General features: G+C 40.6%; 1 protein-coding gene across 5 annotated transcripts in view; it reads left to right on the plus strand.

Moving 5' to 3' along the window:
* The window catches only part of LOC140205303 (doublecortin domain-containing protein 1-like), a 566,682-nt gene that overhangs the window by 50,113 nt on the left and 499,720 nt on the right, over nucleotides 1-16,849 (plus strand). For 4 of the 5 annotated variants that reach the window (XR_011887817.1, XM_072272825.1, XM_072272827.1 and 1 more), the window contains exons 3-5: nucleotides 8,278-8,514; nucleotides 13,043-13,202; nucleotides 15,695-15,857. Coding sequence is in view for 4 of the 5 variants with exons in the window: in XM_072272825.1 (XP_072128926.1) it covers nucleotides 8,278-8,514; nucleotides 13,043-13,202; nucleotides 15,695-15,857 (560 nt within the window). In the remaining variant the exon portion in view is untranslated. The remainder of the gene's footprint in view (nucleotides 1-8,277; nucleotides 8,515-13,042; nucleotides 13,203-15,694; nucleotides 15,858-16,849) is intronic. The other variant, XM_072272826.1, reaches the window with a different exon arrangement.

Genomic DNA, 16,849 nt, shown 5'->3' on the forward strand with positions numbered 1-16,849 from the left:
CAGCATCTGCAGATTTTTAAAAAAGACTTGCTTTTACCCGGTAGGATGCAAACAGCCAGTGCAAGCCATTTGCAAGCCTTTTCGGCAACTTGTCCCTGAAACCAGGTCATGAGGTCACAGTGCAGTAGTACACAGCACCACCTTGCCAATAACAGCAGGTCCTGCCCTTAGAAATGTTCAGGTAGTTGGCTGAGCCTAAATTTACTGGATATCAAAAATGTAAAAGCCTTTCTTTGTCAGTGTCTGCAATCCACTAAGCAAATACAATCAAAATCCATCATCATCACCGTCATCATTGTCATCATTATGGGCCGTTAAAGATACTACTAAAAATATTAAACACAATTAAAACACCAATAGAGACACATTTAAACAGAAACACAAGAGATTCTGCAGCTGTTGGAAATCCAGAGTAACACACACAAGATGCTGGAGCAACTCAGTAGGTCAGGCATCGTCTATGGAAATGAATAAACAGATGCTGTTTCAGGCTGAGATGCTGGTACCCTTCTTCAGGATTGGAAAGGAAGGGGGAGGAAGCCAGAATAAGAAGGTGTGTGTGATTGTCAACACATCTGTGCTTTGGAATGCTAAATCCTGGTAATTCCAGGTGTGGGTGAGGAGTACAAGCTGGTAGGTGAAATGTGAGACCAAGAGGATGGATGGGTGGGGTACGGGCGGTTGAAGTAAGAAGCTGGGAGGTGATAGGTGAAAAGATGAATGGCTGAAGAAGAAGGAGAGGCGAATGGACCATGGAAGAAAGGGAAGGAGCAGGGACAGCAGAAGGAGGTGATAGGCAGGCAAGTGAGAGAGGAATTAGAATGGGGAATAGAGAAAGGGAGAAGGAGGAGATGAGAAATTATCAGAAGTTAGAGAAATCGATATTCATGCAGTCAGGTTGGAGGCTACCTATACAGAATATAAGGTGTTGCTGCTCCAGCCTAAGTATGGCCTCATTGTGGCAGTAGAGAAAGTCATGTCCAACATGTCAGAATGGAACTGGGAAGTCAGATTAAAATGGGTGGCCACTGGGAAATCCTGCTTTTGAGGCAGATGGAGTGAAGGTTCTTGACGAGGCTGTCTCCCGATCTAAGTTGCGTCTCACTGGTGTAGAGGAGGCCATACCGGGAACACCGAATACAATAGATGACCCTCACAGGCTTGCAGCTGAAGTGCTGCCTCGTCGGGAAGGACCGCTTGTGGCCCTGGGGTGGTGAGGGAGGAGGAGAAGGGACAGGTGCTGCACTTGCCTCGCTTGCAGAGAGGGAGATCAGCTTCAAGGAAGCCTGTGGAAAGTGGAGACTGGGGGAGGCGGGGGGGGGGGAAGATATACGTGGTGGGATCCCATTGTAGATTGCAGAAGTTATGGAGAATGTAATGCTGGATATGGAGGCTAGTTGGGTGGCAGCAAAATTGTATTCCAATTCTAAACAATGCTCAAATATGTGAATTTCATACTACCAACAAGCCATACTAGGAGCGATGGTCTAATTGTCAACACATCTGTGCTTTGGAATGCTAAATCCTGGTAATTCATTGTAAAATTGTTTAGAGTCTGTATTATCCACAGGCAGTCTTTGTCCAGTGTGACTAGAACCCTTTTATCTGAGCAGGCTTTGACTTAGGTTTCAAATCATTACCTTGAACTCACCCCTTTGGAACTTAGATGTGCAATTTGTTTAATGTTTTCAATGATCTGTCAGTAGTAATCAGTAGTCGATGGGAGTAGGTAGTTTAAATGGTTCAGCACAGACTAAATGGGCCGAAGGGTCTTCTTCGCTGCTGTACTTTTCTATGACTCTATGACCCTACCCAGTATCAGAGAGGTACAGTGAGGACATGCAGAAGTATACAGAGAAAGTGGGTGCATCTCTTTTAGGCTGTTTGTTCAAATGTCTAAGTAAATTTATTATCAAAGTACGCAAATGTCACCATCAACTACATTGGGATCCATTTTTTTGTGGGCATTCACAGGAAAATAAGACTATATGACATAGGAGTAGAATATTGAAAGGCCTGGATAGAGTTGATGTGGAGAGGATGTTCTCTATGGTGGGAGAGTCTAGGACCAGAGGTCACAGCCTCAGAACACAAGAATATCCCTTTAGAAGAGAGATGAGGAGGAACTTCTTTAGCCAGAGGGTGGTGAATCTGTGGAATTCATTGCCACAGATGGCTGTGGAGGCCAATTCATGGAGTATATTTAAAGTAATGGTTGACAGGTTCTTGATTAGTAAGGGTGTCAAAGGTTGGGGAGAAGGCAGGAGAACGGGGTTGAGGGAGATAATAAATCAACCATGATGGAATTACAGAGCAGACTCGATGGGCCAAATGGCCTAATTCTGATTCTATGTCTTTTGGTCTTAAAATATAATAATATTTTAAAATGGCAGACTATATTTTCATGAAGAATATTCCAGGTAAGATTAATTATAACATTTATAAATTTTGTACTTGCTTTAATTGATAAATCCTCCCCCACCCCCCACCAATTTAACACTATATTTTTTTGCTGTTAGTTTTTGACCTACACCCTTTCTTAAAGTACCTGTGTGATTGTGTTTACAGACTTATGGAATACACTGCACAATGCTGTCATGGTCAAAGTTAAAAACTCAAAATTCAAAATAAATTTATAATCAAAGTATGAATATGTATCAAAACAGGAAATAAATAAGCTTGAAGTACAAAGGAAACAAGACAGGAAATAGGCAGGATTTTGACAGGGTTTAATAGCGTATTTTTCAAGGAACGGAGTCTACCAAATAAGGCCGATGAACCGTAACCATGGAGTTGCAAGTTCAAAAATCAAAGTTCAAAGTAAATTTATTATTAAAGTACATATATGCCACAATATACAACCCTGAGATTCATTTTCTTGTGGACATTTACAGTGGATACAAATAAAAATGATAGAATCAATGAAAAAAAAAGAAACACAAACGAGGAAAGACAAACAGCCAATGTACGTAAGAGATAACTATGTAATTACAAAAAAAAGATGATAAGCGAACACACACATAAATAATAAATAGGTAAATAAGTGGATAGATACATTAATTAACAATTAATAGATAAATGAATAGATCAATAAATAAAGAAAAAAAGAAACACATAAATAAATAATATTGAGAACATGATTTGTTGAGCCCTTGAAAGGAAGTCCATAGGTTGAGGTCAGTGTTAAAGGCATTGTGTAGTGTGACATTTCCACAGCGCAGATTAGACCAAGAAGGCAAGGTAAACCTGAAAGTTAAATGGGATTTAGCGGAACCACACAACAGCATTGTGTCAGTTAGAAAGTCAAGAATACTAACACATGGTAATGGATTAGAAGTTTTTTTGTCTGGTTGTGGTAGATTGTATATACAAGCAATGCCTGCCCATGTGAATTCTCACAAATAGTTGTTGTGTTGGAAGAAAAAGAGACTATTTGACATGCATGTAATACTTTGGCAACAAGCCGCTGCAAGTCTAAAACCCTGCCAACTGTCATTATCCTTCTGGTAAATTCAGTTCTTATAAACTGTGTGATAGCGCAGGACTGCATAGTTCCCATTGAACCAAAGCTTGTCTGAGTAGCAGCATTTTCCACTCTTGAATGGGACTGTTGGCCTCATGGGGATTTGTGTCTTAGAATGTGGTAAGTGATTAGATTGTCCCACATTTTAAAATGATGCACTGTTCTACTGCTGTTGAAAGACATTTCCTACTCTTCCCAGCCAGCTTTGTCAAAGCCATGGATTATCTCTGTGGTCTTCTTTGTGATATGTATTCTAACCTAATGCCAATTTACTGAAGACTTTCAGTATGTAAGAAAACACTGTCCCTCTTTATATCTCTATAATTTAAAAATCACATTGTCAAAATAAGAAAAAGTTAATTCTTTTTGCCCCTTTTGCATCAGTATTGTTGGGATATACTATTATTTATTTATCATTTTCATTTAAGTAAAACATTTAAAAAATAACAGGATACAATGTGAAGACAGTCTTAAGTGTGAACTAAAAAAGCACCACGGAAACCTGTAAAATTAGATTATGAGAATCCCTGGAGTCCTGAGACAAGTAGAATTTTAAATTCTGTTGTAAAAATGGTTCCTAATGACTCTTGGCAGTCTGAGTGAAAAAAAACTTATTTACAGCACAGTAACAGGCCCTTGTGGACCAACCATGCAGTGACATCCATGTAACTAATTAACTTACTAAACTGCATGTCTTTGGACTGTGAGAGGAAACCAGGGCACCATGAGGAAACCCACATGGTCATGGGGAGAACATACAAGCTCCTTACAGAGAGCGGCAGGAATTCAACCCAAGTCTGCAGTACTGTAATAGCGTTAGGCTAACCGCTACACTACCGTGCCACAGCATATGTTTTCAATACGCCTTATAAAAGGGATTCCCAACCTGGGCTGCAAGGACCCCTTGCTTAATGGCATAAATTCCGTGACCAGGTGGGATTCCTCCGGGTGCTCCAGTTTCCTCCACATTCCAAAGGTGTGCGGGTTAGTAGGTTAATTAGTCGCATGGTGTAACTGGGTGTTGGGCCGGAAGGGCCTTTTATTGTGCAGTATCTCTAAATAAATAAAAATAAAATCCAAGTAAATAAATGGCAAAAGATTCACCTGAATACAGTTCCCAAAGCCAGGTGTGTCTGATACATGAACTGCTTTATCCACACAAATGAGTTTCATCATTTTAATTTCTCTGTCAGATTTCTAGAGTGGTGTGCTATGGTCTTGAAAACACTTAAGTTCCACAGTGGATAAAAATGGTCAAGATTCAACATTGTTTAATGTCCTTTCCTGTACACAAGTGTAAAGGAGAACAAAATAATTGTTACTCTGGATCCGATGCAGCACAAAAAACACAATAAAATAAAGAACACAATGATAATATAAAAGCACAGTAAATATAAATACATACGGTAGTTTTTTTACATAGATTGATTGTATGTCCCTACAGTGATGCTAGGCACAGGGGTGTCTGCACATAAGGTGACTCTTACAGGAAGTGATAAAGTAGTGGTTATTGGGGGTGTGGAGGGGTGGGTTGGTGGGTGGGGGTGTTGAGTTTGGGGAAGTAACTGTTTTTGTGACTGGTGGCCCAGGCGTGGATGCTACATTGCCTTCCATCTGAAGGGAGTGGGACAAACAGTCCATGTGCAGGGTGGGTGGAATCCTTTATGATGTTACTGGTGCTTTTTTGGCAACTTTCTGTATATATGTATATAGTTTTTAAAAGAATCAGTTTTGTGCATCCAAATTTCTAGACCTTTTCTATATAGAACCTATCTATATTTCTTTTCTGTGTAAAAGGGTTTTCTTTATCCAGTGAGCTTCTGGAGCACAGTCAGTCTTTTGTTTTAATTGGAGGAAGACTTTGGGATCAACTTTTCAACTGTTCTTGATGTCTGTAAATTTGAGAGTTTGGGGCCAAGAACTGGAAGTCAGAGGCCCAGAGGCAGCTTTTTCTGGGATTGCAGGCCTGTCTGTGTGTGTATGTGAGTGGGTGGGTGGATGGTTGGGAGGGTGGGAAGGGAAGGGGAGTTATTTGCAGTTGTTTTGTTTTTTTTGTTGTATTGTTGTTGCTATTGTTGCTGGAATGTGTGGTGACATTTGTGATTTGCCCCCAGCATATCCTCAATGTACTGACTTTTCATGCAAACAACACATTTCACTGTATACTTCAATGTAGATATAATAAATAAATCAATCTGAATCAATTATACTTGTTATTTTAAGTCTTCAACAAAGATTTCCAGAAGGCATCAGACCGAAGTCCTAAACATGTGAAAATCTGTAGATGCTGGAAATCTAAAACAACACACACCAAGTGCTGGAAGAAGTCAGCAGATTAGGCAGCATCTATAGAAATGAATAAATAATCAATGTTTCTGGCATCAGTCTTGGTGAAGGGTCTCGTCCCGAAACATCGATTGTTTATTCATTTCCATTTCCATAGATGCTGCCTGCCCTGCTGAGTTCCCTTAACATTTAGTGTGTGTTGCTTCAGACATAAGACATAGGAGCAGAATTAGGTTACTTGACTCATCCATTCGATCATGGCTAGTAACAATAAATTTCTAGTAGCTGTAAATTCTAATTGTTTCGCACTGTTCACAATTGGACTACTCTAGCAGTTTATCTAATTTACTTAGATTTATATATCATTAGGGGTGTGGGTGTAGCGATTACTTTAAAACAAACTAAAACCAGTGAGATAATGAAATAAACAGCTTAAGTGTATTCAATTCAAAGTATATAGTGTAATTTACAGTTTTTTTCTATGTTATCATGTATTGTATGACACTGCTGCTGCAAAGTTAATAAATTTCGCGACACATGCTGGTGATATTAAACCTGATTCTGATGTGACATTTTCCTCAGGCTTGTTTAATAACTCTAAACATTACTCATCTGATCTTTCTGACAAAGAGATTGTTTTGTGGATCTGTGAAAAATAGGTTGAATACAAGATGAAAATTCCATATAACCATTTAACATAAAGAGCTTGCATTTACCTATTGACTGATATGTCCTCAGGATGTCAATCAAACAATGACTTTTGAAAGTGTAGGCCATGTTGTTCTTGCACAATAACTGTAATTATGGAGTTAATTCAGCTGAAATATAACACTCAGCTGCAGCAAAGAGCATTAAAGTCATAAGACAGGTTTGCTGAGACACAAGGGACAGATAGAAGGTGCTGGAGGAGCTCATCAGGTTAGGCAGTATCTATGGTGTAGATGATTCAGGCCAAGGCCCTTCATCAGGACTGGAAAGGAAGGGGGAAGAAGCCAGAATTAGAAGCTGGAGGGAGAGGCAGGAGTATATGATGGCAGTTGATAAAGTGGGACCAGATGAGGAGGAGATGGGATGAAGTAAGAAACTGGGAGGTGATATGTGGAAAAGGTAAAGGGCTGAAGAAGAAGGAATCCGATAGGAGAGGAGGAAGATTATTAGAGGGAGGTGATTACTTGTTGCATTGTTTTATGCTACCATAAAATGATGTATCTTGAAATTATATTTATCTTCAGATATATATCACATGTACATCAAAACATACAGTGCAAGATGTCATTTGCATTAACAACCAACACAAAGTGCACCAAAAGAGGACACCCCAAGCAACAATAGACACAAATGCCCCATTCCTCCCTCCCTCCCACCAACCCAGGCACATATACAGTCCTCTAACCCCAGGTCAGGCTGTCTTCTTGGGCCTCCAGCTTGCAGCAAAGTTGTAGATTCACAGAGATCGAGCTCTGACACCTCCAATCGGCTTTTGGGCTTCAAATGGACCTCCAATCGGCCTTTGGGGCTTCAACCCGGACCTCCAACGAGCTTTCGGGTTTTGGATCCAGACCAGCAGTCGGCTTCTGGACTTTGAATAGACCTCCATTTGGCCTTTGGGCTTTGATTCAGACATCCAGTCGGCCGTCAGGTTTTAAGTGGACCTCCAATCGGTCTTTGGGCTTTGAATGGACCTCTGATCGGGCTTCAGGCTTTGATCTGGACCTCCAATTGGCCCTCAGGCTTTGAATGGACCTCCAATTGGCTTTCAGATTTTGATCTGGACACCCTATCAGCCTTCAAGCTTCATCCTGGACTTCCAATTGGCCTTCGGGCTCTGATCTGTTCCTCCAACTAGTCTTCAGGCTTTACATGGACCTCCAATTGGCCTTCAGGTTTCAATCCAAACATCTAATTGGCCTTCGAGCTTTGTATGGAACTCCACTCAGCCTTCTGGCTTCAACCTGGACCTCCAATCAGGTTTCAGGCTTCATTCCAGGCCTGCAATCAGCCTTTCGGCTTTCAATGGACCTCCAGTTGGCCTTCAGGCTTCTATCCAGACTTCCTCAGACTCTGGGCTTCAATACATACCTCCAATCAGCCTTCGAGCTTCAATCTGGTCCTCTAGTTGGCCTTAAGGCTTTGATTCAGACCCTCAAATAAACTGATATTTCAAAGTGTTCCATTGAACATTCAAAATTTTCACAGCTATGAATAATACATTACAAAGTGTGCAACTTTAGTTTTTGAGGTTTAATGTAGTCAAAGGTTTAATCTGTTTGATTTTGTACCACTCATGAGAAACCGTACCAGCAGGGGTACACAGTTTGGAATTGGTAATGTAATTTTCCTGCCCTGTTTCACACTTGCACTTTTTCCACACATACCTGCCACTCTGAGAGTGAAGTAAAAAAAAGGAAAATTCTATTTGATTTGCAAGTATGAAATCTTAAAGAAAAATTGTCTCTCTTTATATTTAGAAAATGTGGATCCCCATATGAGAGGGCAATCCGTATGCACAGTGGAAAACCATCTTTCCGGTCTACAGTTGGATTTCACACTTGTTCACAGAGCAGAAGAAGGAGAATGCATAGTTCATTCGAAAGCTATCACACGGTGTCAGCCTGCAAAAGCAACATTTCAACTCATAAAAAGAAATGCAGACTTCGGCTTCCAAAGATCAAAAGAGGCTTGAGTGCTCCCTCTGGATCAGTTAGGTAATTACATCCAAGAATCAGAACTGATGTTTCAAAGTTAAGTTTGACATAAATATTGGGAAAACTTTAATTTTATCACATTGCTTAAAAATATTCCAAAATTTTTAATACCTTGATACTTTTTGAAATGCACTTACTAATGTAATGTGTGTCAAGAGGACAGTAAAATTCTATATGAAGAAAGGTTCTGCAAAATACAATATTGATGAATTATCATTGAAACATTTATGGCAGTAATAGTCATATGAAAATTTTAGCAGATAAATTTATATGTTGTTGCTCAAATAATAACTGTAATGCATTCTTTATACTTATTACTAGCATTAAGATAATTATTTTATAGAATAACTTACCTTCTGGTGTGGTTAACATCTCTCCATGTGATGATTTGTCAGTGGCATTGTCTCTCACCAGAATCCCTGCATTGCTCAATCTTTGATTGGACCTTTATTGCTATGTTTTATTTTATTGAGATTCATTGTGGAGCAGAGCTTTCCAGCCTTTCAAGCCACACCGCCCAGCGACCCCTGATTTTAGCCCTAGGCTAATCAGGGGACAATTTACCATGACCAATCAACATACCAAACGGTAGCTCTTTATTATTTTTATTTATTGAGTTGCAACGTGGAATAGGTCCTTCTGGCCTTCCAAGCTGCGCCACCCAGCAGACCCTGATTTAATCCTAGGCTAATCATCGGGCAATTTACAATGACCGATTAACCTACCAAGTGGTAGGTCTTTGGACTGTGGGAGGAAGTTGGAGCACCTGGAGGAAACCCACGCAGTGACAGGGAGAGTGTACAGCCTTCTTACAGGTAACAGTGGGAACTGAACCCCGGTCACTGGTACTGTAGAGTGTTGTGTTAACTGCTGTGCTACCGTGCCGACTTCCAGTTTACAGATACATTCGTTTATAGTTTGCTAAAATTACAATGTCCCGATGAATGGTCTCAGCCCGAAACATCATCTGTTTATTCCCTCTATAGATGTTTCCTGACCTGCTGTGTTCCTCCAGCATTTTGTAGTTTTTTTCTCAATTGTAGCAGTACATTTCCCAGCATAGTGAATTATACCTTGTATTCTAGGCAAATTTTGGATAACTAGACTCCACAATAATCCCTGCAGAAACCTTCCTTTGCAGTCCTGATGAAGGGTCTCGGCCCAGAATGTTGACTGTTTACTCTTTTTCAATGATAATGCCTGCCCTACTGAGTTCCTCCAGCATTTTGTAAAATAATTGACTTGTTTTCTTTATTAAAATTATTTAGTAACTGAAATTGTTACCTTTTTTTGAGGTCTTGTTTCACAAAATTCAAAGAGATATAAAGAAGCAATTAATACTTGATCTAAGAGCCAATCTACCTGTAGGGGTTACTAAGTGATCTTTAAATCATATTTAAAGACATTGAGACGATTTTGGCTTTATAATTGTACTCTAAAAATCAATCAAGCTTTGATTTTACTTATTGCCTTATTTGAAATATCACTCTGTGTTCACAAAGTTTCTAAATGGTAGCAGAATAATATGTTATACTCTAAAACGTGGTCTTAATGAAACATGCAGAGAAAGGCCCAATCAAGGCCTGTTTCAAGGGCGGTGGGAGGAGGGAAGAATCACCTGAAAGGACTCGGTCAAGGGTGTGTGAGAAGGGGAGGAGACAAAGGATCAAAGCTTGTGATTGGAGCATTGGTAATACCACAGAACGATTGGGAACTGGAGGATTAAGGGGAGCGGAAAGCCAGGAGGAAATCTGGAAGTTGCCTTCAGTGGTTTGCTGAAATACTGGGCATTTCATTGTGTACACCTTGGGAACAGGAAAATGCAAATACTTGTTGAATGTGAAACATAGGGTCATAGAGTCATTGAAACATGCAGCACGGAAACAGGCCCTTTGGCCATCTAGTGCGTGGCGAACCATTAAGCCTACTCCCATTGACCTGCAGCAGGACCATAACCCTCCATACCCCTATGATCCATGTACTTACCCAAACTTCTCTTAAATGTTGAAATCGAGCTGGCATGCACCACTTGTGCTGGTGGCTTGTTTCTCACTCTCATGAGTGAAGAAGCTTCCCCTCATGTTCCCCTTAAACATTTCATCTTTCACCCTTAACCCATGACCTCTGGTTGTAATCTTCTCCCAACCTCAGTGGAATTACCCTATCTATACGCCTCATAATTTTGTGTAGCTCTATCAAATCGCCACTCAATCTTCTACATTCCAAGGAATAAAGTCCTAACCTATTCAGTCTTTCCATATAACTCAGGTCCTCCCAGACCTGGTAACATCCTTGTAAATGTTCTTTGTATTCTTTCAACCCTTGTTTACATCTTTTCTGTAGATGGGTGACCAAAACTGCAAGCAATACCCCAAACTAAGCCTCACAAATATCTTATAGAACTTCAACATAACATCCCATCTCCTGTACTCAATACATTGATTTTTGAAGGCCAATGTGCCAAAAGCCTTCTTTACAACTTTATCTACCCACAAAGCCACTTTCAATGAACTATGGACCTGTATTCCCAGATCCATGTGTTCTACTGCACCTGTACAATGAAAGTTAGGGGTTTGTACAAGGGAGGACAACAAGGTACTTGAAGGAAGTTATTTTTTAAACTATTTTACTTCAATTATGTAGGTACAAAATCACTGGGCCAAAATCGTGGAGCTCTCTCCCTAAAAGGACTTTGGTGAGAGATTTCCATTCACACCTCAAGGACTGCAATTGCTCAAGAAGGAAGCTCACCACCATCTTCAAGGGCAGCTATGGCTGGCCTTTAAATACTGACTCACTCGGGAAAGCACGCATCCCTTGAATTAATTTTAAAAAAGTGATTCGATTCTTAATTTTTTTAAATTTAGGAATTAATTTTTTTTAAATTTAGAAAATTTAGGAATACAATTTAAAAGCAAGGGTGCAATGTTGAGGCTTTATAAGACACTGGTGAGGCCTCACTTGGAGTGTTGTATGCAGTTTTGGGCCACTTATGGAAGAAAGGCTGTGCTGACATTGGAGAAGGTTCAAAGGAGGTTCACAAAAATGATTCTGGAATCGAAAGGCTTGTCATATGAGGTGCGTTTGATGCTTCTGGGCCTCTACTCATGGGAATTCAAAAGATTGTGGAGGGATTCTCAGTGAAATCTATTGAATGTTGAACGGCCTAGACAGAGTAGATGTGAGGAGGATGCTTCCTATGGTCGGGTAGTTGAAGTCCAAAGGACACAGCCTCAGAATAGAGGGACGTCTACATTTGTATTTAGAATGGAGATGAGAAGGAATTTCTTTAGCCAGAGAGTGATGAATCTATGGAATTCATTGCCACAGGCGGCTGTGGAGCCAAGTCGTTAGGTATATTTAAAGCAGACATTGATAGATTCTTGATTAGTCAGGGCATGGCGTGATACAGGGTGATGACAGGAATTTGGGGCTGAGAGGGAAAGTGGATCAGCCATGATGAAATGGCAGAGCAGACTCAATGGCCTAATTCTGCTCCTAAATCTTACTGGTCTTACTGGAATCATGCAGTTCGGAGTGGAGTTCTACTGGGAAATATTAAAAACGTATTTTCTGCTTATGTTGCAAGTACATCTGAAGGCAATACTTTTTTGTGACAGATACTTATTGTCCTGCTGGCTACTGATATGAAGTCTAAACAATGTCAATAATTGCTTTCAGGATTAGCACAATGATTAATAATTTGCTGGAGTTAGTTGGATTGTCACTTTCATTGGTGGTTTAAAATTGACGGGCAAGATTGGATGATCCACACATGTGACTAAACGTTTAGTAGATATTTGATGCACTGATAGTAGAATCAACTAGTCTTGGCCTTGAATGGTGGAAGAGTTTGAGTTACCGATGAACATACTCCTGATTTTATGCTCTGAAGCAATCTGCTCTTTTTTTTCCTTTCCACAGTCGTGCATTTGCTTAATATTTAAAACACTAATTGCTATTATTTTTAACAGAAGAGATTCTGCAGATCTGGAAATCCAGAGTAGCACACACACAAAATCACAAAATACTGGATGAACTCTGCAGGTCAGGCAGCATCTATGGAAGAGAAACAGTCAATGCTATGGGCCGAGACCCTTCATCAATACTGGAAAGGAAAGGGGAAAAAGCTAGAATAAGAAGGTGGTGGTGGGAGGGGGGCAAGGAGTAGGAGGGGCAGGAATACAAGCTGGTAGGGGATATATGAGACCAGGTGAGGGGGAAGGTGGGTGGGTGGGGGTAGGGGGGAAATGAAGTAAGAAGCTGGGAGCTGATAGGTGGAAAGGTAAAGTACTGAAGAAAAAGGAATCTGATAGGACAGGAAAGTGGACCATGGAAGAAAGGGAAGAAGGAGGGGCAGCTGAGGGAGGAGTTGATACAAGAGTCGTGACTTTGGCCCAAAACGTTGACAGGCAGCCTAATGCTGCCTGACCTGCTGAGTTTCTCCAGCAGTTTCTGTGTGTTGCTATAATTCAGTTTTGCTTCCTATTACCTGTTTCACACACTGAATAAGTTTCCCTTTACACAGGAAGGTGCATTCTTCATTGTCTTCAAGGCTGCTGACAGCTTGCCGGGATTGCAAACAAAAGCCACTCTCTAAACATCAGGAGACCATCATAAAAGTAACAGCTTTCAAGAATGGGACCCACAATATTTCTGCAAAACTTGCAGTACTTAACTTCAATCTGGTAATGGCTCTGTGAAGAAATTCTTTATACTACTATAATTGTATAAGATCACATGCCAGCTGTTATTGAATAATTTCATATTTAGATCTTAAATTCCTCTGGAGTTTAAATTATTATGAGTTATATATGAAAATACATGAATTGCAAACATCATCACACTACCACGCAATGCATACGTGCCTCGCTTATAGTAACCTTGAAGTCAGACTCGCTTCACAGACTTATGTGGGCACAGGAAAATCCAAAGGCTACTGGTTTGTGTCATTCTAATGTGTGGGCCTGTACTGTGGTGTAATGTTATCTGTTCTATAATAGTTCCCAGTTTTGTGGTCCAATACTCTGCTGGGCTTGACAATTTCCGCTGTGCTGGTATTATTATGAGATATAACATGCCAGTAAGTTTGGCGGTGATGGGGATGGTGGTAGTTGGAGAGATCTCCACTGGAAGAATAGCTTCAATGTGTAACAATCTGAGCTTCACACAAGACTGAACTGACAGCATACCGGAGCTGGGGTCTAATCATGACCTTTGAACAATATTTAATGATTTATTTAGAGATACAGCGTGGAGCAGGTCTTTCTGGCACAACGAACTGCGTTGCCCAGCAACCCACTAATTTAACCTAGCCTAATCACAGGACAATTTACAATGACCAACTAACCTACTGACCGGTACATCTTTGGACTGTGTGAGGAACCTGGAGCACCCGGAAGAAAGTTCTTACAGATATCGTTGGAATCCTAATGTCCTGAGCTGTAATAGCTTCATGCTAAACACTATGCTACTGTGGCACTCTAATGCAGTGTAGAAAGCCGCTGAAAACATATATTTATTTAAAAAATTATCTTAGTTCATTGTCTAATTACCTGACTAATGAATTGGAAAGTTGACAGCAATGGCCCATCTATCATATAATTTCCTCTCTTGAATGAATATTTCAATCCGAAAAGAAAGAGAAGATTGGTACTCGGGATGACTTATTGCTTGCAGGGTTGTTTGCCGAGCCTGGAGGTTAGGTCACAAACATTTCATCACCAGTCGAGGTGACATCATCAGCACTCAACTGAGTGTTGTTTCTGCTGAGTGCTTGTGTTTATATTGGTCTGATTCGTTGTGATTGATTTAATCTATTTGGCAGCCACCACCCTGCGACCAGACATTGTCCTAGTGTGTGAGTCTACCAAGCAAGTGGTGCTGCTGGAGCTGACAGTCCTGTGGGAAGATAGCTTGGAGGAGGCCTTTGAAAGGAAGCTCTCCAAGTACGCAGGACTGGTCAGCAACTGTCAGCAGGCTGGATGGAGAGCGAGGTGTCTCCCAGTGGAGGATGGTTGTAGGGGATTCGTAGCCCGTTCTTTAGTTAGAGCCTTCAGCATTTTGGGCATTGAGGGAGAGAGGAAGAGGAGAGCCATCCGCAGTACCACCGATGTGACAGAGAGGGCCTCAAGATGGCTGTGGCTCAAAAGAGGGGAGCCATGGAGTCATAAGTAGCTAGCCATCTGGACACAAGCTGGGGTCTGATCAGCCCTGGCTGGGTCACCTGGAGGAGGTTGTATGATGTTGAAAGACCCGAAACACCCGATGATTCCAGGAACATCACTGAAGATGTGTCCAGAAGCATCAATAGATGTATGTACACAGTGGCATTTTGTTGCTAATGACAAAGTAGCTCAATAGGTACTCCAGCAAACTTGAAAAATATCAACACCTTCACCCATTAACCCACAACACCACACCACACCATTCACTACACCTCCACTAATCAACCCACCCTCCCCACCACACCACACCACCCACTACACTACCACCCATCAACCCACCACACCACACCACCCACTACACCTTCACCCATCGACGCACAACACCATACCATTCACCACACTGCCACCCATCCTCCCCAGCACACCAGACCACCCACTACACCTCCACCCATCAACCCACCCTCCCCACAACACCAGCCACCACCCACTACACCTCCACCCATCAACGCACAACACCACACCATCAACCCACCCTCCCCACCACACCACATCATCCACTACACCTCTACGTATCAACCCACTCATCCACACCACAACACACCATTCTACCCATTAACGCACCCCTCCACTCATTAACCCACTCCACCCCACTACACCACCTACCACCCATTAACCCACCCCTCCCCACCACACCACCCACTACAACTCCACCCACTGACCCACCCCACCACAACACCCCCATCATTACTTGACCATTTCCTGTCAGAATTACCTTAGACACTCACGTACCTAGCGTCTCATAAAATCAGTCTGTGTATATTAGCTGATCTTATGTACTTATATTTATTATGTTTTTTTTAAATCAGTTCTTTATGCTTATTGTGTTTATTTAAGCTGCATTGGATCTGGGGTAACAATCATTTCCTTCTCCTTTATACTCGTTTACTGATGAATGAAAAACTATCTTGAATCTTGAATCTTTATTTATGATGGTTTGTTTTTTCCATTTTCAGTTGCTGGAGGAGAGTACCATAAAGCTCAAGCTGAACTCAGCTGCGAGGAGAGTTTTTCTTGCAAATGGCCAAGAAGCATTTGAGCCAAAGGATATTCCTCATAATGTTGATGTCTATATTTCAACTGGAGAGCCTTTCATAGATCCATTCAAAAACATAAAAGGTAAAAGATTCCAGAAGCAAAACACTGGAAACTTTATTATGTACACCTGCTTGTTAATGCAAATATCTAATCAGCCAATTATTTATGCATTGAGTTGCTGCCACATGATTGGCTGATTAGATATTTGCATTAACAAGCAGGTGTATAGGAGTACTTAATAAAGTGGCCACTGAGCATATGTACAATTCAACTGTGAACAAGTTTTATGATTTAAAAAATACATGGACCAACTGTGGTGATATGTTTTTAGTTGTGCTACTTTACTTCTGATTGCATATTCACACTTTTAAGTACGTTACCGTCAAGGTCAATAACTGGAAATTGAAAGCTATATCTTTCTGATTAGTATTACGGAGCAGGATATATTTCTTTTGTTTTTAAACGTGTTTGTTGTGAACACAATTGAATAGTTTTAAAAAGTTCATGTTATGTAGTACTCCTTAACCATCAGGCTCCTGAACCAGTGTGGATAATCTCACTCACCCCAACATTGAACTGATTCCAGGAACTATGGAATTACTTTCATGGTCTCTTCATTTTTTCAATGCTTGTTGTTTATTATTATTATTACTTTGTTGTGTTTATTTTTGTATTTGCACAATTTGCAGTCTTTTGCACATTGGTTATTTGCCTGACCTTGTTGTATGTGGTTTTTCATTGATTATATTTTGTGTCTTTGTATCAACTGTGAATGCCCACAAGAAAATAAATTTCAGGGTAGTATATGATGACATATATATACTTTGATAACAAATTTACTTTGAACTTTGCTGCTAATTTAGTAATTTTATTTTTAATTTAATTTATTAATTTTAGTTTGAAAGGCAGTGCAAGTATTCCTTGGAATCAATATGCTGATTTTAATAGGATATAACATTTTGCAAACAACACCCCCGTCACAATTTAATGCGGAAAATGATTAACCTTATGAGAAAATGAGGAAATTCCTTTTAAGGTACACTCATAAAATCTTTCCTTTGCACATATCACAC

This window comes from Mobula birostris, chromosome 11 (assembly GCF_030028105.1).
Source record: "Mobula birostris isolate sMobBir1 chromosome 11, sMobBir1.hap1, whole genome shotgun sequence".
In the NCBI taxonomy this organism is placed as follows: Eukaryota; Metazoa; Chordata; class Chondrichthyes; order Myliobatiformes; family Myliobatidae; genus Mobula; species Mobula birostris.